Source organism: Electrophorus electricus, chromosome 5 (assembly GCF_041902795.1).
Source record: "Electrophorus electricus isolate QZ-2024a chromosome 5, ASM4190279v1, whole genome shotgun sequence".
Lineage (NCBI taxonomy): Eukaryota > Metazoa > Chordata > Actinopteri > Gymnotiformes > Gymnotidae > Electrophorus > Electrophorus electricus.
Window position 1 is genome coordinate 4,666,008 of NC_137501.1, and position 22,461 is coordinate 4,688,468.

General features: G+C 44.1%; 1 protein-coding gene across 2 annotated transcripts in view; it reads left to right on the forward strand.

Annotated features, from left to right (window-relative positions):
* The window catches only part of si:dkey-61l1.4 (uncharacterized), a 41,282-nt gene that overhangs the window by 16,150 nt on the left and 2,671 nt on the right, over window positions 1-22,461 (forward strand). Inside the window, exons 7-62 of one of the 2 annotated variants that reach the window (XM_035529553.2) lie at window positions 1,870-2,466; window positions 3,550-3,594; window positions 3,683-3,802; window positions 5,757-5,795; window positions 5,896-5,949; window positions 6,204-6,257; window positions 7,016-7,123; window positions 7,302-7,355; window positions 7,478-7,531; window positions 7,857-7,901; window positions 8,152-8,205; window positions 8,301-8,345; window positions 8,500-8,553; window positions 8,698-8,742; window positions 8,828-8,881; window positions 9,700-9,744; window positions 9,930-9,983; window positions 10,701-10,745; window positions 10,841-10,894; window positions 11,006-11,113; window positions 11,442-11,495; window positions 11,709-11,762; window positions 12,000-12,044; window positions 12,159-12,212; window positions 12,376-12,420; window positions 12,914-12,967; window positions 13,999-14,052; window positions 14,251-14,304; window positions 14,470-14,523; window positions 14,654-14,707; window positions 14,827-14,871; window positions 14,968-15,012; window positions 15,728-15,835; window positions 16,019-16,072; window positions 16,261-16,314; window positions 16,602-16,655; window positions 16,801-16,908; window positions 18,062-18,115; window positions 18,194-18,301; window positions 18,399-18,452; window positions 18,604-18,657; window positions 18,774-18,827; window positions 19,071-19,124; window positions 19,216-19,323; window positions 19,407-19,460; window positions 19,576-19,629; window positions 20,649-20,702; window positions 20,831-20,884; window positions 20,967-21,020; window positions 21,207-21,260; window positions 21,397-21,450; window positions 21,547-21,600; window positions 21,732-21,785; window positions 21,896-21,949; window positions 22,182-22,199; window positions 22,328-22,381. In XM_035529553.2, coding sequence (XP_035385446.1) covers window positions 1,870-2,466; window positions 3,550-3,594; window positions 3,683-3,802; window positions 5,757-5,795; window positions 5,896-5,949; window positions 6,204-6,257; window positions 7,016-7,123; window positions 7,302-7,355; window positions 7,478-7,531; window positions 7,857-7,901; window positions 8,152-8,205; window positions 8,301-8,345; window positions 8,500-8,553; window positions 8,698-8,742; window positions 8,828-8,881; window positions 9,700-9,744; window positions 9,930-9,983; window positions 10,701-10,745; window positions 10,841-10,894; window positions 11,006-11,113; window positions 11,442-11,495; window positions 11,709-11,762; window positions 12,000-12,044; window positions 12,159-12,212; window positions 12,376-12,420; window positions 12,914-12,967; window positions 13,999-14,052; window positions 14,251-14,304; window positions 14,470-14,523; window positions 14,654-14,707; window positions 14,827-14,871; window positions 14,968-15,012; window positions 15,728-15,835; window positions 16,019-16,072; window positions 16,261-16,314; window positions 16,602-16,655; window positions 16,801-16,908; window positions 18,062-18,115; window positions 18,194-18,301; window positions 18,399-18,452; window positions 18,604-18,657; window positions 18,774-18,827; window positions 19,071-19,124; window positions 19,216-19,323; window positions 19,407-19,460; window positions 19,576-19,629; window positions 20,649-20,702; window positions 20,831-20,884; window positions 20,967-21,020; window positions 21,207-21,260; window positions 21,397-21,450; window positions 21,547-21,600; window positions 21,732-21,785; window positions 21,896-21,949; window positions 22,182-22,199; window positions 22,328-22,381 — 3,816 coding nt within the window. The remainder of the gene's footprint in view (window positions 1-1,869; window positions 2,467-3,549; window positions 3,595-3,682; window positions 3,803-5,756; window positions 5,796-5,895; window positions 5,950-6,203; window positions 6,258-7,015; window positions 7,124-7,301; window positions 7,356-7,477; window positions 7,532-7,856; window positions 7,902-8,151; window positions 8,206-8,300; window positions 8,346-8,499; window positions 8,554-8,697; window positions 8,743-8,827; window positions 8,882-9,699; window positions 9,745-9,929; window positions 9,984-10,700; window positions 10,746-10,840; window positions 10,895-11,005; window positions 11,114-11,441; window positions 11,496-11,708; window positions 11,763-11,999; window positions 12,045-12,158; window positions 12,213-12,375; window positions 12,421-12,913; window positions 12,968-13,998; window positions 14,053-14,250; window positions 14,305-14,469; window positions 14,524-14,653; window positions 14,708-14,826; window positions 14,872-14,967; window positions 15,013-15,727; window positions 15,836-16,018; window positions 16,073-16,260; window positions 16,315-16,601; window positions 16,656-16,800; window positions 16,909-18,061; window positions 18,116-18,193; window positions 18,302-18,398; window positions 18,453-18,603; window positions 18,658-18,773; window positions 18,828-19,070; window positions 19,125-19,215; window positions 19,324-19,406; window positions 19,461-19,575; window positions 19,630-20,648; window positions 20,703-20,830; window positions 20,885-20,966; window positions 21,021-21,206; window positions 21,261-21,396; window positions 21,451-21,546; window positions 21,601-21,731; window positions 21,786-21,895; window positions 21,950-22,181; window positions 22,200-22,327; window positions 22,382-22,461) is intronic. The other variant, XM_035529554.2, reaches the window with a different exon arrangement.

The window sequence follows — 22,461 nt, forward strand, 5'->3', positions numbered from 1 at the left end:
AGACGGAGCCGCAACGCAGGTCTCCTGGAGCCATGCCTCGCCGTGCTTGGATGACATGGTGCCTGATCCTGGGACTGCTTCACACGAGGCTGCATGTGCAGGGACAGGGCGAAACTGCGGTAGGCCACATCAGCCGCTCGCTGGCCCCGTTCAAAAATTATTTATTGACACAAACTGCGCACATGGGTGATGCAGCACACATGATTAATGGTGTTCTAAATTTGTTCAGTGATTTAAAAAAAAAAAACATTTGTAGCTTCTGATAAGAGTTTGAGCAATAATTTCCTGTTCTTTGTGTACCGTTTTGCCAGGGTCTGTTGTGTTTGACCTCAGTCCAGCACTTCTAGTGCTTGCGACTGCAAGTTTGTTTGTCTACCTTGAGATTTGAAGTAAATTTGATGGCTACACTAACATGTTGCAAGCCAGGGGAAATTTGGCCATGGGTAGCTTATGGTCTCTCCCCCTATGGCACTCTCTGTCAGCATGTGTTTGCTGAAGCGGTTGGCACCCTTTATGAGTCATGCCCCGCACAGATACACCTACAACGTAGGTGCAGAGACACAGGGATGTACCTTAAGGGAATTACAGGCATAAACGAGAGATAGATGTGAAGATGAGAAGGAGATTGCAAAGACCAAAGATGACAATAAAGGTGGCAAGCAACAGCCTGCACTCCGTTGGGAAAGTCGCACTGATGTGTTTGCTGCTAATGGTCTGTTTGTGGGTAACCATCTCTCCTGACTCCTGTCACGTTGGGCTTCATTCTCACCTTTGCAGTTAGCTTTTATGTGATATATTTGCTGAAGGATTGCAGTGTATCTGCCCTGCCAAATCTTGAAACAAATGGTAATGTAGGATGGGTTTCATACCTGCGTCTCAGTGAGGATGTATGCAGAGGGCTTGTTATTTCCTGTCTGCGTCCTGTCGGCTACGCAAAATGCCGATAGCCTGTGCTGGGATAGGAGGGCTGAGCCCTGAGCATGGTGAGTGATCACAGAGTGGTCACACTAAGCCTTGGTGGTGAATTTACTTAGATCCTCTGGGCAGGCAAGGCCACATGACCCTGTCATGGGCACAGTGTAGTTCATTAGTGTCAGTGTTTTTCTGTCCAAGGCATGCTGCTTGTCTGACTCAGATCAGACCAAACCGCATTTATTAAGGAAGTGTTGTGTGATGGAGACCATTCCTGACACAGTGTCTCAACCCTTTCACATGATCCCAATCTATTATGTGCTTAAGATAATGCGATTATTGTTTAATCCACAAAGGCATCGCATTCACACTCAGTTTTGGTTCTATTCCAAAAGTCCCACTATGCTCTGATTAACAGATTTTTATTGAAAAGTGTTAAAGTCGTGTTATACTTCTGCAGGAGCCAAAACCTCAACTTCACCTTTTATGAAACAGCAGCCAATAGGTTCAACTTGGAGCTCAGATGTGGTCAAGACAGTAATTTTGGCAGACCATGTCACCTTCCGAGATCAAGTTTCATATGAGGCCTCTGTTGGTAGTGCTGGGTGTCTGATTGCATCCACTCTGAAGCTTGCTGTTTTGCTGGGAGAGAAAGGCCCATTCCCAAGGAGACTCCGGGGCTGCACCTGCCAGACTGATGACTTTGAGTCTTTAAATTGCTTCAAACTTGTCCTGAGTTTCTAAATGACCATCCACTCAAGCAATTATCACTTTCAGGATCAGTATATAATGTGTATGTCTGCAACACGCCACATGTTATGGTCCTTGTTGATCAATAAAAGTGTTTTCCAGTCTATACTGTATTGCTCTTTTGATGTGCAATATATTTGATTTCTTCTGTAAACTGGTGCAGCTATCACTTTCACTGCTGTTCATAGGTTTTCTTTCTTCCTACAGAATCCTTTAGTTCCTCAAGGCGAGGTGAACATTTCCTCCCATTCCCAGAGGGGTGACCTTAAGCACCTTGCTAATGGCTTCCAGGTGCTGGAAGAACCTGAGCTTCTCGAGCCCCCCCGCTTCAGCTCCCGAGGCAGGATTAAGGACAGCGCTGACAAAAAGGCACAGCCCACCAAAACTAAATCCACACGGGAGAACATGTCCTTACAGAAAAGAAAAACAGACCGGATCCACGGTTCTCTGGATGGAATTCTTGCTAAAAGCCTCATGGACATCGTTGACCTGGATTCCAGGATCAATTCTAGGCATGCAACTGAGAACTTTGCGCATCCAGACTTCCATGACCTAAATCTGACAGAAGAGGACCTGCTACCCCCTGCAGGGATGTACATCAGTCCTGGTTCTTCTAGTCGTGGTTGGGTTCCCAGAGACTCCCTGACTAAGAGAGGCCTGCAAAAGCCTGCGCAAGCCAGAAAACCAGGTCTGTTGGCCCCAAGCACATCATCCAGACATGGTGATGTGATGGCGGGCTCTGATGGGAGACGGTTCCGACTGCTGAGGGGACCCCCAGGGCCGAGCGGGTCTCTGGGGAAAAGAGTGAGTAACACCCCTCTGCCTCAACTGGAGGCAGAATATAAACAGCACAGAGCTGATGATAGATGAAGAGCCACTCGGGTGAAGTATGTTACCTCCATAGTAGTGTTACCCTGCACTGGATTTTTGGTGCTTTCTTGGTGCATAACCTTCCTCTAGCATCACTAAAATAATGAATGTCTCTGAAATTGTGTTTTCTCCTGCCAGTTATGGGCTATAGACTATAGAATAACATTACAGCATCTGGCTCCAGCTTGAGCTGTGCTGTACAGCATGGCCGGGCAAGAACAAATCCCCATTCAATATTCCTGGTAGCTCACGTACATGCTATCTGAAATATTTATTATCGACTTGGAGAGATACATTCGCCTGTGTGTTGGTTTAGCTCACACTCGAGCCAGTTCAGGTCGAAACTAGTAAAACAGGCAGCGTTTGTACTCACGTTTCACGTACGAGGCAGATATGGCCTGTTGCCCCCTCTAATGATTGCGCCGACTTTATTTTTAGTTTTTGATTTCATGTGATATCCAGCTCTGGATTTTTCAATAATATTTTGGTTTGGAGTACAGTGTTGTTGTTTTTTTTTCCTTTCCAACCAAAGGGATTTTTTTTTTCAGTCTTTCTGCGGTGTCTCTACAAATGTGGGTCGGAGAAATTCAGTCATGATGCCGTGGCGCCAATGAGAGAAAAGCTACGGCCACAGACAATTACCCCCGTACACCAAATTACAGACGTTAGAATGATTATTTATGAAAGATGTGACTCATCTTTTCTTTTTATCTCCAAATGAGAAGAATGGCAGGTTTGTTTGTTGTGCTTGCCACTACTTGTAGAACGCTGTGCTTTCACGCCGGTGTTTGAACATGGGAAACATTCTTTTAAAAACATGAGTCTGATGATTCGCCAAGGTCACGTCGTCAGAAGTTGGTGACCTCACTTTCGTGCAGTTGCCTTGCTTTTTATAGGTTTGACTGTGGGAATTTACACTATCCAACCACATCAGATTCTATTATTATACTCTATATATATATATATACACACACACACACACACACACCATATTGCAATTCTGTTGTCTGTCTGTAGGGTTGTGCTGGCATGAGAGGATACATTGGACTTAAGGGGGACAAGGTGAGGAAGGATATTTGAATCGTATAACACAACTCGGTTTGTCAGAGCTGCTGTGGAGACCATTAACATCTCTGTTATTTGTCTGCAGGGCTCTGAAGGCGAAAGAGGGCGTGATGGACCAAGGGGCCAGGCAGGGCTACCGGGCCCAGCGGGGTTACCTACACTCTACCTGTGGAGGAACACTCCCGAAGACTGGACTGCCTTCAGGGTATGCTGTCTCCTCGTGCTCCCTCTGTAGTCCGGGAAACCAGATAGCATGGAAGTGTCACGGCGCTAAGCTCCGTTCAAACGTAGGAATCCGCATGAGCCAAGACACAGAGAGCCATGGAACCCCTGTGCAGTCAAAACCCCAAACGTTTCCTCCGCTCCGTATCAAACCTGGAGTGGCCTCCTCGCGCGCCTCGCTGCGCAGTCTCCCCGTCATGGCAGTATCATCACAGCACTCTGATTTCTGTCAAGTCGAGCTTGTGCTCAGACCACAGGCCTGACCACCATATACGTGCTGGCGATTGGGAACATTTATGGATTTTCTACATGTCGTAGGCCCATTCTATCAGGATTCCTTTGCCGGCGTGATGGCATAACTGAGGAGGATACTACCTGTACTAAAAGGTGCTGTCAGTCAGCTTGTAACAGTGCCCTGTTTTACTTGGCAATGATTTAGTGGTGGTGTGAGAAAACTCATCTTGGCTGTGCTGTCAACAGTGATGAATGGGTTCTGGGCCTGCTGCCCTGGAGGCAAATGTAGAGTCATGGAAGGCGACTGATGCAAGCACCGCACAGCTTGAAAGTCAAGTGCGGTTTATTGATTGGCTTCATGATATGTTCTTTCAGGCCTTCAAGATGTGTAATGTAGTCACACAGAAAGCTCTGGAACCTCAGTTTTCTTAGAGTTGGCCCATGTGATCACCACCTTGTCTTTTCCTTGTCTGGGTGCGATTCTTGATTTGCAGTTGATTGCAGCAATCCTTTAAATGCTTCCATATTGAACACCAGTCAGGTGTGGAGAAAAGTATATTTATTCACTTATATAGGAAGAACACGGTGTATGCTGTGATAACAGTACTCATGCTTTTAAACATCATTTTGGCAAGCTTGTTCAATGTTAATGCCAATGTTTTTGTTTTTCTGCATGATGTCATCATTAGGTTTATAGTACAGGCCTTTGCCACTAGTCAGAGATGATTCTGTAAACAGGGAGCGCTTCGCCAGCTGTCCTTGGCCCTTCAGATCCTATTAGAATCTTCTCCAGGGTTTCTTGGAGACGGAGGCTTTGTGTGGCCACGCTTGGCTCGTTCTCACTGATCATGGCTGGCTCGCGTAACCTGCCCAATCCATCCATGTGTGTGTTCTGTTTGGCGGGCCACGCTCAGACGCCATTGGGGTGGGTCAGTGCCCAGAATGCTTACCTGTAACCAAGGCTGATTTGTTGTCAGACACGGCAAACTGAACCCCAGACGCATCATCCTTGCACCCTTACGGATTTATTTGCTTGGATGGCACACGTACCTTTAACGATGAAAGGCCTCAGTGTTACAAGGGACCTCTGGTGACCCCCCCCCCCCCCCCCCACGCCTCCCAACTCTCCAACCTTCCCCAGACTTCACCTCCCCGCACCCCCTCCGGGTCAGCTGAGCCTGCAGAGTGTGGGCATGGGAGGAGGTCTGGCCCTCCCAGGCCTGTCTGAGGCTTACCTTCACTGGACCACCGCTGTGCGCCGGCTCCCTACCCCTGCGGCCCAGTTGAACCCAAGCCAAGGCAAACGTTGTCAGGAGCAGCAGCAGCCCTTGTGATTTAATAAGCAAGCTCAGGGTCTACTGTGAGTGCCTCTGTGTGGGGTAGCAGACAGCGCTTCCTTAGGCCTGGTATCTGCCATCTGAACAAGAAGGTAGGTCTGCTGGAAGAGGTGCCCCCCTCCCCCCCCTGCTATTTATCCCCCTAATTGGGCCCCATTAACCCATTAAAGGCAAGAGTACTACATGTTGTATGTTACAATTGCCCTCGAGCAAATATCCTCATATCTGACCACAGCCTGTGGCCTCCTTACCTCAGGCATATTGGAAAATCCAGTGCTACACAGTGGCTAAAACATGTGAACTTAACATGGTCTTTAAAGATACCTTAAATAAGCTTTAGTTCATTGGTTTAACTCTGTTTTGCAGAGAACATCATATTATCACTTGCTGGTGGCAGGCTGGCCTGTAAGTAATCCAGGAGTAAATTTGTTTATTCATGGACGGTATTTGTTCCCTCTTGTGGGCCTTTCATTCAAATAATTTTCCTCTACATCCTCGTCCATAGATGGAGATGGGACCTCCGGGACCATTGGGGGAGATGGGAAGACCTGGACCACCCGTGAGTCTGCACAGAACACTTTCAGTGATTTCAGTATTACTAGCATGGAGGAGGGACAGACAGTGGCTACAATATTGGGACCTATGTGTTCTGAGAGGCTCTTTGAGGCAGTTGTGTTCCCAAATGTCATTATGGAGTCCAGACTAGTTTAATTTATTCCACCACCAGCATGATGGTTCATTTTAAAGTGATCTACAATCTGTCAGCTTTTCTGCATCGCTTGTACTAATTGTTTGATCTATCTCTCATAAAAGGGGGCACCTGGAGAACCAGGGCAGACTGGACCCCAAGGTCGCCTAGGCGACATGGTAACCAATCACGTTTTGTTATGCACGTGTTTATTCAGTTGCAAATAGTTAATATTCATTAAGGTTGAGCTATATTTGGACATGTATGGGTTTTTTTCCCAGTAAGGGGAGTATGACAAATGTTTGGTTTTTTTTGCATTTCTTACCTTATTACCGCCATTACCTTCTAAACCACTATTAAAGCCACTGCTGTTAGATCATATGATAAGTTATGGTGAGCAGGAGTGATGAGACTTGTGAATTAGTGAGTATTATAACAGGCTGTATCTGACTCTGGAGTGGCTATGAGGCTGTCTGTGCACACACTTTAACTATGCAAACATGCACACATGGCTGATATACAAGCTGTATTGTTCACATACTTATCTGGGGGTTATCTTTTGTTTATCTGGGGGATTAAAAGCCATGTCCACTAGGGAGCAAGTCTGGGCTGAAACATGGAGTTGTCATGTTTGCAGGTTGCTGTGTGTAAATGTAACACATTTGGTTTTGTAACACATTGCTCTTCTCTTTATCCTGGTACTGCATCCTGCAAACACATGATGTTTATTTCCGGGGAGGTGCATGAATAACAATCTCTGAACAACCGCAGGACACATGGAGCAGCCATCCTGCATGCACAGATGTGTAGTTAATGTGAAGTCTATGCCGCTTTATACAAGGCTTGGTATACATACCCAGTAGAAATGGCATAAGTGCATAAGCTCTTAGAAAGCATCCAATCAAAACACGTACTGAAAACAGCTCCTTTCCGACAGGGCCATCCGGGGCCAAAGGGGGTCTGTGGCAGAGGAGGAAAACCAGGAAGAGACGGAGAGAATGGACTGGATGGAGAGTTGGGCCTTCCTGGAATACCTGGCCTGCCGGTGAGGAATCCCATCTACCTACACCATACCCTCCAAGCAGAATACATTTCTTTACAAACTACTATTTCCAATGTGCTAATATTCTCTAGTGCTTTAAAGTTCTAAACATACTCCAAAACTGATAGAAATCACTTTTTAATTCATGATTTGTTTATTTCATTTCTTTTTGTGATACAAGGGTCCTTCTGGCTATAAAGGAGAGGCAGTGCCCCCTGGAGACAAAGGAGATCAGGTGCACCCCACAACATCCTGAAACTTTTCCTCCTCAAACATTCCAATGTAATATGTTAATATGTTAATGTATTCCTAATGCATGTTTAATTCATTATGTGAGAGATATTGTGTCAACTTTAGGGTTTCCCAGGTGCAGCTGGTCCCCGCGGGGACAGAGGGGAGACCGGGCAGAAGGTTAGCTCATCTGAGTTTGTCATGCAGAATTGTAATACACCTGCACATGGATTTATGGAGCTAGTTATATACTGCCCCCTTGTGGGTCAGGAGAGTACTACGCTACACATTTCCTTTCATTTGGTATGACAGTTAGAAATGATAGATAAATGAATCATGCAGAGATTACCAGATAATTGAATCATGAAATGATTCAGTTATCTATTATTTCTATAATTGAATCATGAAATGATTCTATGGGAGTCAATGAGTGCACTAATTAAATAATTATTTTGTGTTATTTTTCCATTGCGTTTGTCAGTCATGTGCTTTCCCTTCCTCGCAGGGCTCAGAGGGAGATGCTGGGTTAGCTGGCTCTGTTGGGCCTCCAGTACGTAAACCTAAATAAACTGGAGTCAAATCCACGTTTGTCATCTGGTCCCATTTTAAAGCTATAACCCTGGAATTATATAATGCTATACATTGCGATATAAACCATATGAACTATTATTATTACTTACTATTATTACGTACTATTAATTATTATTACATTATGCAGTTCTGTCTGCTGAAATAACGTTTGGCTTGTACTACTCTGTTGTCTGTTGTACCAACTACCGTGCTCTTCTTCACCTCCTCAGGGTTTCATGGGAGTGAGAGGAGTCGAGGGTCTTCCTGGCCCACCAGGTTCTAAGGTGTGCTCTAAATCCTGGCTGTTGCAGGATAAGTATATTTTGTTACCGGTTCATGTTGTGATCAACAGACTTGCAAGTCGTTATTTTTTTGTCAGGGGGGTCCAGGAAATGGTGGGAAGCGTGGTCCTCCAGGAACAGTTGTAAGTTATTTTGAGATAATTGTGAGATATTGTTAGATAATCCCTGTCCCACGTGTTTATCCACTTAAAGACACACGTGCCAAATAAACACTGCTCCTGCTGATGTGTGTGCGCGTTTGTGCGCGTGTGGGTCTGTGTGTACACATGTTTCCAGGGAGCTCCTGGTGCAACAGCAATGGTTGGTGCACAGGGAGTTAATGGCTCAGAAGTAAGTAAACAAAAACGAGATTCCACAGCTTGAGAAGTTCATGATCAAATCAGTAAAAGAAAAGGGTTCATCATATTTCTTACAGTCATATTTGTGCAGTATCACATCACATCTAATGGAGCTTTTATTGATATGTGCCTATAGGGAGATTTTGGACCTGCTGGCCCGACAGGTCGACAAGGTCCCCAGGTATGTTATATTCATACTCAAAAAAATACCATTGGTACAATTTTTGGCCACACTTCTTTCTCATCACTCTGTCTGCGTCTCCCAGGGCCCTGCTGGCATGGCAGGAATCAGGGGCCTGTGTGGCAGGACAGGGCTGCAGGTAAATAATGAAGCTTTCCCTCACGGCGTAAATCAGTTTTAGCGGAACATGCAGCAGCCTGCAGAGACAGAAGTCTGCTGTGGTGTGGCGTATGCAGAGTCCTGCAGAACTGGCCATTCTTACTGACGTTAAGCTCATTCTGTCTGACTTCTCCATGTCTGCGGTGCTCAGTATTCATCAAATGCTGGGAAGGATTTGACAACATCAAAGCCGTTGCTGGTTTTATGGGCTTGACTAACAACAGCGTCTCTCCTAAAGCACTTTCAAGTTTGTTTTCTGTGGAAGTATTGGTAGCAGTGCTTTGTTTTCACATTGTAGGGTTCATGTTTAATTAGGTCTTTGTGTCTGTTTCTAGAGAAAGGTCTGTGTGTGTGTGTGTGTGTGTGTGTGTGTGTGTGTGTGTGTGAATATATATATCTGTTTAGGTTTAAATTTAAGCCTACTATTAAAGAGATATTGGTTACATGCAAGTCCTCACTAGAGTATGGTATAGTTCGTGCGTGTTACTGGACAGCCAACACCAGTGGCTTCAGTCAGACTGAGCTGTTATGGCTCACCTGTGGAGGCTTGGCTGGAATAGCATTAGAGCTCTCACTGCCAGTCCTTATTAAATAATGAGCAAAGTTGAGAGTTTACCTCTGGTCTGGTGATTACATCTTTCCAGATGTCCTCATGAAATAGAGTGAGGAATCTTCCTCATAGCTCCTGAAACCTAAGTATATCCTGTAAGGATTTGCAGTTAATTATGTCACATATATATTAACCAGTCAATGAATAATTTACAGAAGTTAATGTTATTTATTCATAATTTTTGTCAGGGACCTCCAGGACAGAATGGACCACGGGGCCTTAAAGGTGAAACAGTAAGTTTTGAGATATGTACAATTCACCATTTCTAGTTAGGGAACTGGAAATGAAGAGTGAAAACATGTCTGAAATATAGAATTGAGAGCTTGGGGAAGACGTATTCAGTAAATGAACATGAACTGAACTGAACATTGAAATGAACAGTAAATTCAGCCTCTCTGCGTGCTTTGAATCTGCTTAGGGTCCGGAAGGTCTGTTGGGCAACAGGGGACCACCTGGCCTTGAAGGAGCAATGGTAAGACACCTGTGCTTTCTCAGCTTCCTTTAGGACTGTTAGTTTGATTACCCACAGATCCCTTGTGTTCTTCAAGCTCATTGGTAGAAGCTCGAGGTCGTTCGTACCTGGAGGTATCTAGGTCTCCACAGTTAGGCGGACAGCTCTGCTCCTAGACTGACTCTCCTCATTCTGCAGTAAAGACAGTTCTCAGGGGAGATATAGTAAACGGGCCGATCAGGAACATCCATGTGGTCAGCATTTGTGGATCATTCCGACTTTGATACAGGAGGGGGAAAAATGTTCTCGTTCACCTTTCACCTTTCACGTGCTAGCTGCCCTCTCTTCTCTGATGCTAACGATATGGTTTCTGTAGAGAAGCCATAAAAATGGAAATCAGAAACATGTTTTATAGAACATCCACAAAGGCACTGGGCCTGCATGCACTCAAAGAGAGTGTTGCACCTCCCTCACCTGTAGCCAGAGTTATGGTGAGTTCATCCGAGCAGTCCACTTGAAAGGAACTTTCTAGAAATTCCGGGGTCTTGGATCAAAGTATAATATATAATTATACCGTATGACGTACAACTTGAACATGTTCTCAGCACCTGCAATGAATGTTAAAACTTTGTATAAGATTAGATTTAAACTGAATTTTATGGACCCTTACTGCACTGTGTGTGCATTTATCTATCTATCTATTTATTTATTTACTTATTTACTTATCTATCTTACCAGGGCCTACCTGGAGATCCTGGCCTAAAGGGCTTTCCAGGTTTCAAAGTAAGAGTCTGTGGCTGAGCTCTCTGTGATGAACACTATTATTGGGATTGCCTGTAGGTTATGCTGTGCCTTTCTAATCCGTGTGAATCCTCTAGGGCAGCAGAGGCTTGGATGGAGAGAGAGGGGCTTTTGGACCCAAAGGACAAAGAGTAATCATCTCTAGACCAGTAGTCTCCAACATTACAACTCCCACACTGCTTTGGACACAGTGTTTACTTTTTTACCAGGCTTATCTTATTTTCCTAATTGGTTTGGATCAGGGTCCACCTGGAGCGTTGGGAATTATGGGTCCTCAAGGCGAAAGAGGTCATCTTGGCCTTCCTGGTTTACCTGGGTTCAGAGGTCAGCCAGGTCCTCCAGGTATCCAGGTAGGATTAATAAACAGCTCGTGTTGCTGGAAGCATGCTTCATGCTCTGGGGAAATGGCAGTTGGTGTTCTAAGTAGATCAGCAGTCATTAAGGGCTTTTATAGAAAGCCATTCAGGTGTCACTACGATGCAAACCAAGCTCCAGTGTAATGACAGAAGCCTTCACACCACAACAGTGTTAGAAGAGCACTCCATTGAAACATCACTATTACTAAGTTGAAAGTGCTGGGCTGTCACTGGCACTCTTTCAGGAATCACTGACTGGGCTTTTAATGAAGTGTGAATTAGAAGAACTGTTCTGTAGATGACAACATTCCACCCCCGACAGGGTGAAGACGGTGAAGTGGGCCTTCAGGGAATGGTTGGAAAGGAGGGTCAAAAGGTGAAAACAGCTTTATGACTTTCAAACATCATGTGGAAAAGAACTCAATAGTTTATCCAATCACATCTCACTGGAAAAAGTCTCAAAACTGCATTGCAAGATCCAGTTATATATAATGTCCTATGAAATCTGTCTTAATTAACACGCTATATATACTGGATGCAAATCAATGTAAGGTCACTTTCTTTTTTCACTTTTGTTTGTAAACACAAGGGAAGCCGGGGATTACCTGGGCAACCAGGAATGACTGGACCCAGAGGACAAAGTGTAAGATTCATCTCAAGTTTCATTTTAATGTCTTTTAAACACTGCTGACTTGCCATAAACATAAGTGGCCCCAACATAAGTGTTTTAGTTAGAAGAGTTAACACAGTCATTACCAGCTACTCTGTTAGAGGAGTTAACACGGTCATTACCAGCTACTCTGTTAGAGGAGTTAACGCGGTCATTACCAGCTACTCTGTTAGGAGTTAACGCGGTCATTACCAGCTACTCTGCTTCCAGGGACGAGCTGGCCAGCACGGGTTTCCTGGTATGCATGGACTTCCGGTAAGTCCGTAAACCAATTCTCTTGAGTGGATCAGTATGTCATATTACATTGTTTGCTAGTATATGGCGTGTGTGTGTGTGTGTGTGCGTGTGCGTGTGTGTGTGTGTTGGCAGGGTTTGAGAGGCCCATCAGGGACTGAAGGAGCAGAAGGAAAGCCTGGTACACAGGTTCCCATTTCATAACTTATCAACTTACCACAGTCAAGCTCTCATGCTTTCATAATCAATATTTGCATGATCAAAAATTGCTTAGAAACAACATTTCAAATGGGTGTTTTTTTTTATCAGTAGTTTGAATTTGTCAGTGTATGACTCTGTATGTGTCTTACAGGGTGTTTCAGGTTCTGTGGGAAGCCCAGGATATAAGGGTCCCAGTGTGAGTGTTACTGTTATTCGAGTACAAGTTGTATGTTCTGCATGACATGCAGTTCCTGCTGCTGCACACCTGGACAAAAACCTCACACATCACCTTTAACCTCTTAGACTGTGACCAGGGTGCTTGGACAGGCGCAAAAATGTCACAGGGCTCTGAAAGACGTGGCGAGATCAGACACTTAAACTTAACGAGGCCTTAAACTTTCAGAGGCTTCTGGGAACTTTCTCCGTTCCCTAGATTACACACTTGATGAGGAAAGGGTGACCTCTGTGTAAAGAGGAGTACTGAGTTCCATGTGTCTGTCATCTGAGCTCTGTCATCTTACAATGTGAAACGCAGTATGTAATTGATCAAAGCTGTGAACAATCAGTGAATCTGTGTATGTCGTTTCATAATGTGATTGATTTTGAAAAAAAAAAAAAAAAAATCTGTGAATGATTTGTGAATCTGTGCATGATCTTCTTATGTGAAATGTAACATGTGTCAAATCTAGGGATTCGGGGGATTGCCTGGAGAAGCAGGGCAGAGAGGACACACTGGTTCACTGGTAAATAGAACGAGGTTCAAAAGAGGTTTCATACAAACACATTTAAAAGAAGGTGAAATATTTGCAAGGGCACCAACATGTTATCTTATAACATTTATGGACGGTTCCTCAGACATGGTCCTGGAATAACCACAATGTCAGTAGTGAATCGCCACTGGAAATAATTCAGAAGTGTTTAAACACAGCTTTCCAGACCAAGATTAAGCCCTGGGAATAAAAAATATGTTCCTGCTGTGTCAGGATGCAGTACTAATGTGACTAAAACTAGTAAAAGCCATGGGACAAAAAGGCACAGCACTGTGCCAAAGCCAGAGACTACCTCTTTGCCTGGTCTTTTTGCTTCTTTATATAAGTGCATTATTTTATCCTTATCCTTATTCTCCTCAGACATATCTCCTTTAGCCATTGCACATGTTTAAGGCAGTGAAGGTTTGTTTGTCTGTTTTCCTTGTGTGAATCTAAGGTCTCACTGAACAGCAACCAAAATGTGAGGCCTCCTTTTTGGAGGTGTTTGTGTAGCTTTGTTACATATGGTTTTGTATTTTTTTCTGACAGTGAAAAATGAGTAATTTGTACTTAATGGCCATCTTTACTTTAACTAAAAGGAAAAGGAGCTCTTTGAATTTTGCACATTGCTGTATGTCATTACTGGGAAACTGCAGCAGCTCTGAACAAAGTCATTATTGTGTTGGATGTGATTTGTCCTTTACTTATGTTATAACATGGAGTCACTGAGTTCCAAAATACTGCTTAAGTGAGAATAGGGTTATATGGCTTAAATATTAAATGTAAAATGCAAATCACAGACAGGAGATGACGATCTACTGTAACTGATTGATGTTTCCTTTTTAATAAATAAAAAACAAACAAGTATATACTTTATATCAAGTATAAAACAAGTAAATATCAAGTACAATGCACAGACTGTAACATAAAATGTCTTCCGGACCTCTAACTCGGATTTAAAATCTAATTCTAAAGTTATAAAACATTCTGTACACTTTTCTTTTTTTAAAAAAATGATGTTCTAGGGTCTTCATGGGCGACCTGGTCAGGACGGCAGGCCAGGTGTCCCAGGAGAGAGGGTAAGTGTCCCCCAGGTCCCCACAGTGTCTGGGACAAGTATAGTACCAATTCGTCTCAATCCGAGCCAAGTGACTAACAATGTCTTATATCTTTTTGCCTCTGTACACCAAAGTTATGTAAACCTAATATCATGTAGTTATATAGTGCAATGTAGAAGGGCTTTCTGTGTCGAACATGTTTGGGGCTTTTTTTGTCAGGGTTTAACAGGGAAGACAGGAGTGGAGGGCCAACAGGGACCTGTGGGAATGTATGTAAGTGAACTCCCATTTAATCTAATGCTGTTGGACATGGACTAATCCCATGTAATCTAAGGCTGCTGGACATGGCAGTCTCTTTAATCCCATGCTTTATTGTGACTCTACGGACTGTGATGGTTTAATTGTCAGTTAATTAGTGATGTATGCCTTTCCACCCAGGGTTACCCAGGGGCCAGAGGCTTGCAGGGAAATCCTGGCAGCATAGGAGAGCAGGTGAGAAAACGCTGATCTAATCTTCAGAACATCTTCTGACGTACATCAGATTAAGATTTCACAGATTAAATATTTCGCTGCATGTGTGCTGTTGAAGTATGCACTGGGTGAATGTGGTAAATGCTTTTAGGGTGAGCCTGGTGTAAGAGGATCTACTGGCAGACGTGGAGAGAGAGGACCACCTGTGAGATGAGCTCATGCATTTTTCCATTATGCATTGTTTTTGTTAATATGAGATTCATTTGTAAGTTATCTTTCACAACTCATAAGTATTGAGGTTATTTGGTTATTTGGATTTCCCAGGGCCAGCCTGGTCCGTCTGGTGAGCGGGGCCCACCTGGACCTCAGGTTTGGTAGTTTAATTTGACATTAAAACAGTGTTTTTTGCAACATTTCTATTGGTCAACAACAACAAGAGCAGCTGTGTAAGCGTTTTCTTTTTAGGGACGTCAAGGTGAGATGGGTCACGCTGGTGTACGAGGGGCACCAGTGAGTATAACCTTACCCGGTACCTCTCTCCTGTCATCATCCTTTAATATATTCACGTGGAGAGTTTTGTATTTGTGTTTTATATATGTAATATGTAGCCTTTCACTGTATGTTTTTGGGAATATCACAAATGTCCAAAAAAGCTCCTTTTGAGGACAGTTTATGGCTTCATGTGACTATACTTTGCTTACAAACCCACATGACTCTGTGCAGTTGTAACGATTGCACACACAAACGAGGAAGAGGATCCAATCGCAAGAGGTTTTATGTTTTAAATCAAACAGATCAGAGGGGTCAGGCAGGTATTCGTAGTCAGGTTGTTCCACGGGGCAGTGTCCAGGGGGTGTCCAGGGGTCAGACAGGAGACGAGGTCTGAAAAACAGGCGGAAGTTGAAAACCGGGAAGGCGAGCGTGGACCTGGAACGCTCTGTGTGCGACGCAGGGTCGGCAGTACTTCACGACATGAATGCGAGGGAAGCGAGCTTAAATAGGGGGGCAGTAACGAGGCGAACGATGATCAGGTGCGTACTAGTAGTCCAGCGAATCAGATTGGAGGTGTGTCCTAGAAGTAGGTGTGGCAGTGCGGGGCTGAGTGTGGGGTTCGTCACAGCAGTGTGTCGTGTGTCCGGTTTCTGGCTATTTCATTAGTAGGTTTGTTGCTACTGCTCTGATGTGACTGTATCACTGGTAGTTTAATGCATACGTGTGTTTTCAGGGCCCTCCGGGCCTGCCAGGAGCTGTAGGCGTGCCAGGGAAGGCTGGTCGCCCTGGCAACCTTGGCCCTCCAGGACCACAGGGCAAAGACGGACCCGTTGGATTACCAGTGAGTGGCTACTCCTCCTATACCCCATTATGCCATCACAAGCTTACATGTAATGGATTTATGGTTATTTCATTTGGATTGCAAACCTCCACATTGCACCAGTCAAGAGGTTATTAATGCCTAGCTGCGTAAATGATATCAAGGGGACATGACCCTGATTTCGCTGCTTCTTCTCTCTGTCAGGGCGTACATGGAACGGACGGAAAGATTGGCCCATTGGGGGAGAAAGGAGAAAAGGTGAAAGAAGGTTTTAATGAGCGTACGATTTCATAATTAAATTGCCTAATGCGGTGCATGTATATTGGATGTTTGTGCCGGATGTAAAAATGCATTTCAAAGTATGAAGAATACTCTGGTGTATTGTAACTGTGATGACGAATGTGAGTAAAAATCAAATGTGAATGTTGCTTTACTGTTTTCTAAAGGGAGTGGTAGGACCTTCTGGTGGTCCTGGACCTGTTGGGTTGCATGGAGAGCAGGTCAGTTCACTTCATTTTAAAGGGAATTCCTAAGAGGGCTTATAGTATATATTGTTTCCTCAGACACTTGAGTAAAACCGTGATTGCATTGTGAATTATTTGCACAAAGCATCCATCTTTAATATATCACTTGTGCTTATATAAGAAGGTTTAAGGCTCCAGCAAGGTTTGTAGGAACGCCGCCAATGTTTCACTTTCATCTTATTGACTTTTTTTTACATTAGTCAAAAGAGAAGACCTGCTAAATCTCAGCACACATGAACTGCGTGCTTGTCTGCTCTCTCTAGGGATATCCTGGTCCACGAGGTTTAGAAGGACCATGGGGGAGGAAAGGAGAACACGTGAGTCAAAGAAAGACATTATAACCAATTGGGTTTCTAATCCCTGTTTCGGAAATCTGGATATTTTGAACGAGTCACAGTCCCCTGGCATCGGCGGTCCTGGTATGTTGTCTTTTGACATGTTCAGTTGGGATTTGTATTGCAGGGTTCAGTGGGGCCTGTTGGAAAGTCTGGGCCAGTTGGAGCAGCAGGGCTGCCAGGAGCACAAGGCTCTCCAGGGATGCAGGGAGAGCCAGGGCCAAGAGGGAAAGAGGTCAGTTCTCATCAGTTAATGTTCTGTGATACCAGTGGATACCAGGGCTAGTTTGTAGAGATTATCATCATCATAAGTTTTATTTATATTGTACACTTCCTATGCTCAAGAATGCTTTATAACCATAGGACATAGAAACATCAAACAGAAGTTACACTGTTAACAAGACAGGAATATCAGATATAATTATATACCAGATAGACAAGATGACAGTGATAACATAGTGAAAACAAATAAGTCTCTTAACAGAGATTTTAATTAAGACAGAGAGGAGGCGTCCTCTGAATAGACTTAGCTGGGAGAATTCCACCATTTACTACACTAAGTGATCAATCATCCACAGCAGTTCATTTAAACCTTGGAACATGAAGAAGGCCTAAATTAGTGGATCAGAGAGTACAAGATGGGTTATTTGAATGGAGAAGCTCAGTCAGGTAGTCAGGAGCCAGGCTGTGAAGAGCTTTGTATGTAATGTGGAGCACCTTACACTTAATATCGTATGTAAATGAATGAATGAATGAATGAATGAATGAATGAATGCAAAGGTGATATGAAACTAAAGACCTGGACCTTTTGCCAATTAGAGACTTGGCATTGTTTGGCCACACTGACCTCACAGAATACTTTGGGTTTACCATATAGCTGAAACAGACCCAAGCTACAAGCAACCCCCCACTCACATCTGCTCACATTATAGCTTCAGACATCTTGATAATTGGCTCCTCATTAAGCACAGAACTCGCATTGAGATTAAATTTTAAAATAGGTTAAACATTTTAGAGAAGGTTAAGATCCTAGCAGCTGCATTCTGTATGTACTGTAACCTATTGGGGGTTTTGACAGGGACTTAGTTTATTATGAGTGAGCAATGTAGAGGACAAATCCAGAATTGTATATCAGAGTAGCAGGGGTTCAAATACCCAGGAAGCCATTAAGCAGAAAGCAATAAAGGCTTGGACTTGGTCCAGTGTTGAAATGCCACAGCCTGGGGACATGTTAAAGACACCATACTGCAACATGGGTGCCAGTCTACAGGCTATAGAAGCAGAACGAATTCACCACTGTCCTTGTGTGGGCATAATGGTCTTTGCAATGTGAAAGCCACTTATATAATCATAATTTAAACAATACTGTTTGTTGTTCTTTACTATAGGGAAGCATAGGACCCGTAGGCACTACTGGAGACCCAGGCCCCAAAGGACAGAAGGTACAGAGATTTCTGAGAATTGCTTGGTCATTGGTTTAATAAAGAGTACACAACACATATGCTTTGTTGCTTTTTCAGGGTGGCACTGGGCAGAGGGGTTCCCCTGGACATGAGGGGCCCATGGGATCCTTTGGAGCCCAAGGAAAGAGGGGCTTGAAGGGGGAAGCGGGCCACTTCGGACTGCTTGTGAGTGCTTGCTTCTGGGCACTGTTCTAATCTAAATGCATGCGACTGATATTCTTTCCTAACGTTTAATTGTCTTTGTTTGTTCCGTTTTCGCTAGGGTCAGAATGGACTAATGGGGAAAATTGGCCCACCAGGTTTGATGGGACTAGAGGTGCAATATTTTTATATCTCCCACCTTACTTTGACCCATATTTTGATATTGTAATGAGCAGAAGGGGAATGTTTTATTTTAGAGCTGCTATAGTGTTCGGCCAAATGGCAGGTATGTGTTTATAGGCACTGAATGTGGCTGTTAATCACAGGGTTTGACAGGACTGCGAGGACTGGCTGGAAAGGACGGACACCCAGGGTCAAAGGTCCCAAATGACTTTTTACTTCTGCTCTCTGTGTTTCATAACTGTAGGCATGATGCAGTAAGAAAACAGACCTAACCCTGTTTCTCTTCATCTGATTCAGCGGTTGTGTCTTACAGGGAGAGCCTGGCATTACCGGGGCAATAGGTTCCCCTGGTGAACGAGGCAAATGGGTAAATAACCTGTGTGTCTGTGTGTGTGTGTGTGTGTGTGTGTGTGTGTGTGTGTGTGATCGATCTATTAAAAATCATATCAAGTTCTGTGTATTAGGGTATGTTTTTTGCTTAGCTCTCAGAACACAATTCCTGGGCAACACAGAAGCTTGTCAGGCCATTTGGTTCATGTCTTACAGTGATCAGACTTCCAAGGAGACTGGTTTGATTCTTGGTTAGTGATGTTTCTACTTGTTTGTCCAGGGAGGAGCTGGTCAGAGAGGATTAAAGGGAGAGATGGGAAAACGTGGGCCCCACGTGAGTTTAGCAGCTCATTCTATCTGTGATCAAGCCCACTAATATCCAAAAATATTAATTGTCAGAAAGTTGACAGTGCACCTGTTTTTAGGGAGGTGCTGGACCCAGAGGCCATGGAGGTTTCACAGGCCCGAAAGGCTTACGAGGAGCAGAGGGCCCAAAAGGTGATGCGGGCATGGCAGGACCTCCAGGAGAGATGGTGAGACTTGGAGAAAGGCTGAGTACATGCAGTAATTTGCCTGAATTGCACCTAATGCCGTTGCTTTTCTGTTTCATTCCCAGGGGCCAGAGGCTTTTCCTGGGATCCAAGGCCCCCCGGGACTGCCAGGATTAGAGGTACAGCTTGCTAGAATTGGTAACCCTGCACTAGAATTGGAAAATGTACTCTTATCCCCCTGAAGATCTGTACCAAAGACAGTAACAGTAGCGCTAATTTGCCTCCCATGAGCAGGGGTCCGAAGGAGAGATGGGCCCTTCAGGGCCTGTTGGGCCCCCTGGACAACAGGTCAGTGATGCAGTCCCTTGTAATTACTAATGTGCTTTTATCACTTTCAATGTTATGAAGTATTTACATACTAATACAGTGCTGTCTGTTAGTTTTAGCTTTCTGCTCTTGCACATTGGACTTATATTGAAGCAGTTATTATAAGGTGCAGGGATTGTAGAAAATCAGCTTTATTTCAATGGCATATTAGATAAGACAAAACTGCAGGGCACCATAATACAAGCTCAGTAATCAGGACAATCATTACATCACTATTATGAATGAATTACCTTCATTCTTACTTGAATGCAAATTCTTTTGCAATTGATTATTTGGTTTTCCCCCCAGGTGACGGTCTGCCTGTTCTCTAATGCAACCATTTTCAGTTCCTGCATGTTTTGGCCTTTTGCTTTTAGTCTTGTCTTAAATAGGTGAAACGCATGCTCAGTAGGGTTTAGTTTGGGTGATTGACTTGGCCAGTCAAGAACATTTCCGTTTTTGGCCCTTAGTAATATGTTGCAGATTATTGCCTGCCAGCAAGGTGAGTTTTGAGTCGTTTGGTTGGCATACGGGCAGTTATGGTGCTTTTGGACACCTCAGAATTCATTCTGCCACTGCCATTGGCCATCAGCAAGGGTGGTGATTTTATAGTTGGTTTACCAAATACAGACGTAATACAGAGTGTGCAGCCTTATCAACCAAATATGTGTTGAATTATTGAAAAACAAAGGGTGTGTAAAAGATTGCGCTCAATCAAAGAAAACAGACTGAAAAACATTTACTGTAAGGAGCATGAAGCAAATAGTCGAATGTCCACAAAAATAAAGAACATAGCCCGCACACTACCACAAAATAAAGGAAAATCCATCAGGGGTTTTTCTCAATTTTATTTTATTAGTATGCCAACCAGTGAAGCAAGAGCAACCGTTTCAGCTGACATGCTATCATCAGTGCTCCTGATTCACACACTGCACTCTCTTATAGCCAATATGCTCTTACTGACTTGTTCAAATTGTTTTCTCGCTGATGTGTATTTCCAGGGGCCAAAGGGCAAACCTGGGCCTGATGGAAGAAAAGGGCAGAATGGTCAGAAGGTCAGGTCACTTTTTCTCCCCTGTATTGTCCAGTAGGGTGCGTTCCCTTCTCAGAGTGAAAGTGTACACAGACATGTATGTAGCATAAGTCGCTATGGTCAGGTTAGTCTATGTTTGCCTTGTTGCAGGGGAAGGATGGTCGAGATGGACAGATTGGAATGACAGGGACTGCAGGCCAGAGGGTAACAAATGCACTGTAGTTCAAAACTCTCGCGCTTCGCGTGGTTTAGAATATCCGCATCAGCAGGGTTGTTTACCTCTCAGGGGAAACGAGGGAAAACTGGCCAGAGAGGTCCGAGAGGGATCAGAGGAGAGAAGGTGAATACAGCGTCTACCTGTTCTGCCATTACATTTGTTAAATTGCTAAATTCATTTTGATCATCTGATCGCTAACTTTTAAAATTGTGTGTGTTCATTTAAAATAAAGTGTCTCCACAATCAGACAACAAAGACATCTGGCTTTGAAAAGGTTTTGGTTGATTTGGCTACTTTGATTTGCTTTAGGGCCAACCGGGACCAGTGGGGCAGCCTGGCCCTCCAGGCAGACAAGGCTCATATGTGAGTGACTACAGCCTCCTTCATTACCTGGTGTATTCACCGAGCAAATGAATCATTTGTTTCCATTGGTTGCAAAAAAGAGTGCAAAACCCACAGAGCATCACCTGACATGGCTCCTTCCTTCCTTGTGCTACAGGGTTTAACTGGAAAAAAGGGGGCCAAAGGAGATAAAGGTGAACGAGGGCCACAGGTATGCTCACAACAGGGTCTGTTAGCAGGCTGAGGCTCCACCGGCACTTACTTTAGCACTAATGCAGTAGCTAATGTGCCACTTTTCCACCTGCAGGGGCAGAAAGGGGACATGGGGCCATCTGGTCCTCCAGGGGGCGACGGACTGAAGGTACTCCTGTTCATTCATTTAAGCCTTCACTGCATCTCGATTTGTGTCTTATTATTTACCAGCACAAGTAACTGAGCTGTTGATAGGCTGTGGCCAGCTTAAAAATATGAGTCTCTGTCTGTTTATCTCAGGGAAAACAGGGTCTGATTGGACACACAGGCAAACGTGGCTCTAAAGGAGAGCAGGTGAGATGCTTAATTGTGGGTTTACTTAAAACACATTCGACTTAATAAAGCAGACATGCAACAAAGGGACGGGAGTTTGATTATCTGTTGTGTTTATTGCTTTTTTTTAGGGTGATATTGGTCCATCAGGGCAGAGGGGAAAACCAGGTTTACCGGGCATGCCAGTACGCGAGTTTTTACTTCTTAAAAAAAGTACTGTAACTGTAAAACACTGTTCACTTAAAGATTAGCATAAAGTCTCACTTATCTGGGTCATCTTTTAGAGCCAATAATTAGCTTGCTTGGGAATTTCTGAAGGTGTTGAATGTTGTACTAAGGGTTGCCAAGACATTTGTGGAAAAATCATGCACTTGGCAAAAAGTGAATGTGATTTCTGTTTCTTTCTGTGTTTCACAGGGATTATTTGGTGAAAAGGTCTGAGAAACACATGTATACATTTTATTCTCTTTTATCCAAAACCAATTTAAATTTCACGATGCATTCAGTAAGGGCATGTGTCCAGTTTCATTTCAGAGCCAGTATTGTAACATTTGTGTTTCCAGGGCTTAAAGGGATATGCAGGGAACCCTGGCCCTGCAGGACTGAGGGGACCACCTGTGAGTATAACAGTGTTTCAGATGCCCACTAACAGAGACACTCAGTAAGGTTTGTTATAGGAGTTGAAACTCTCTGGTGT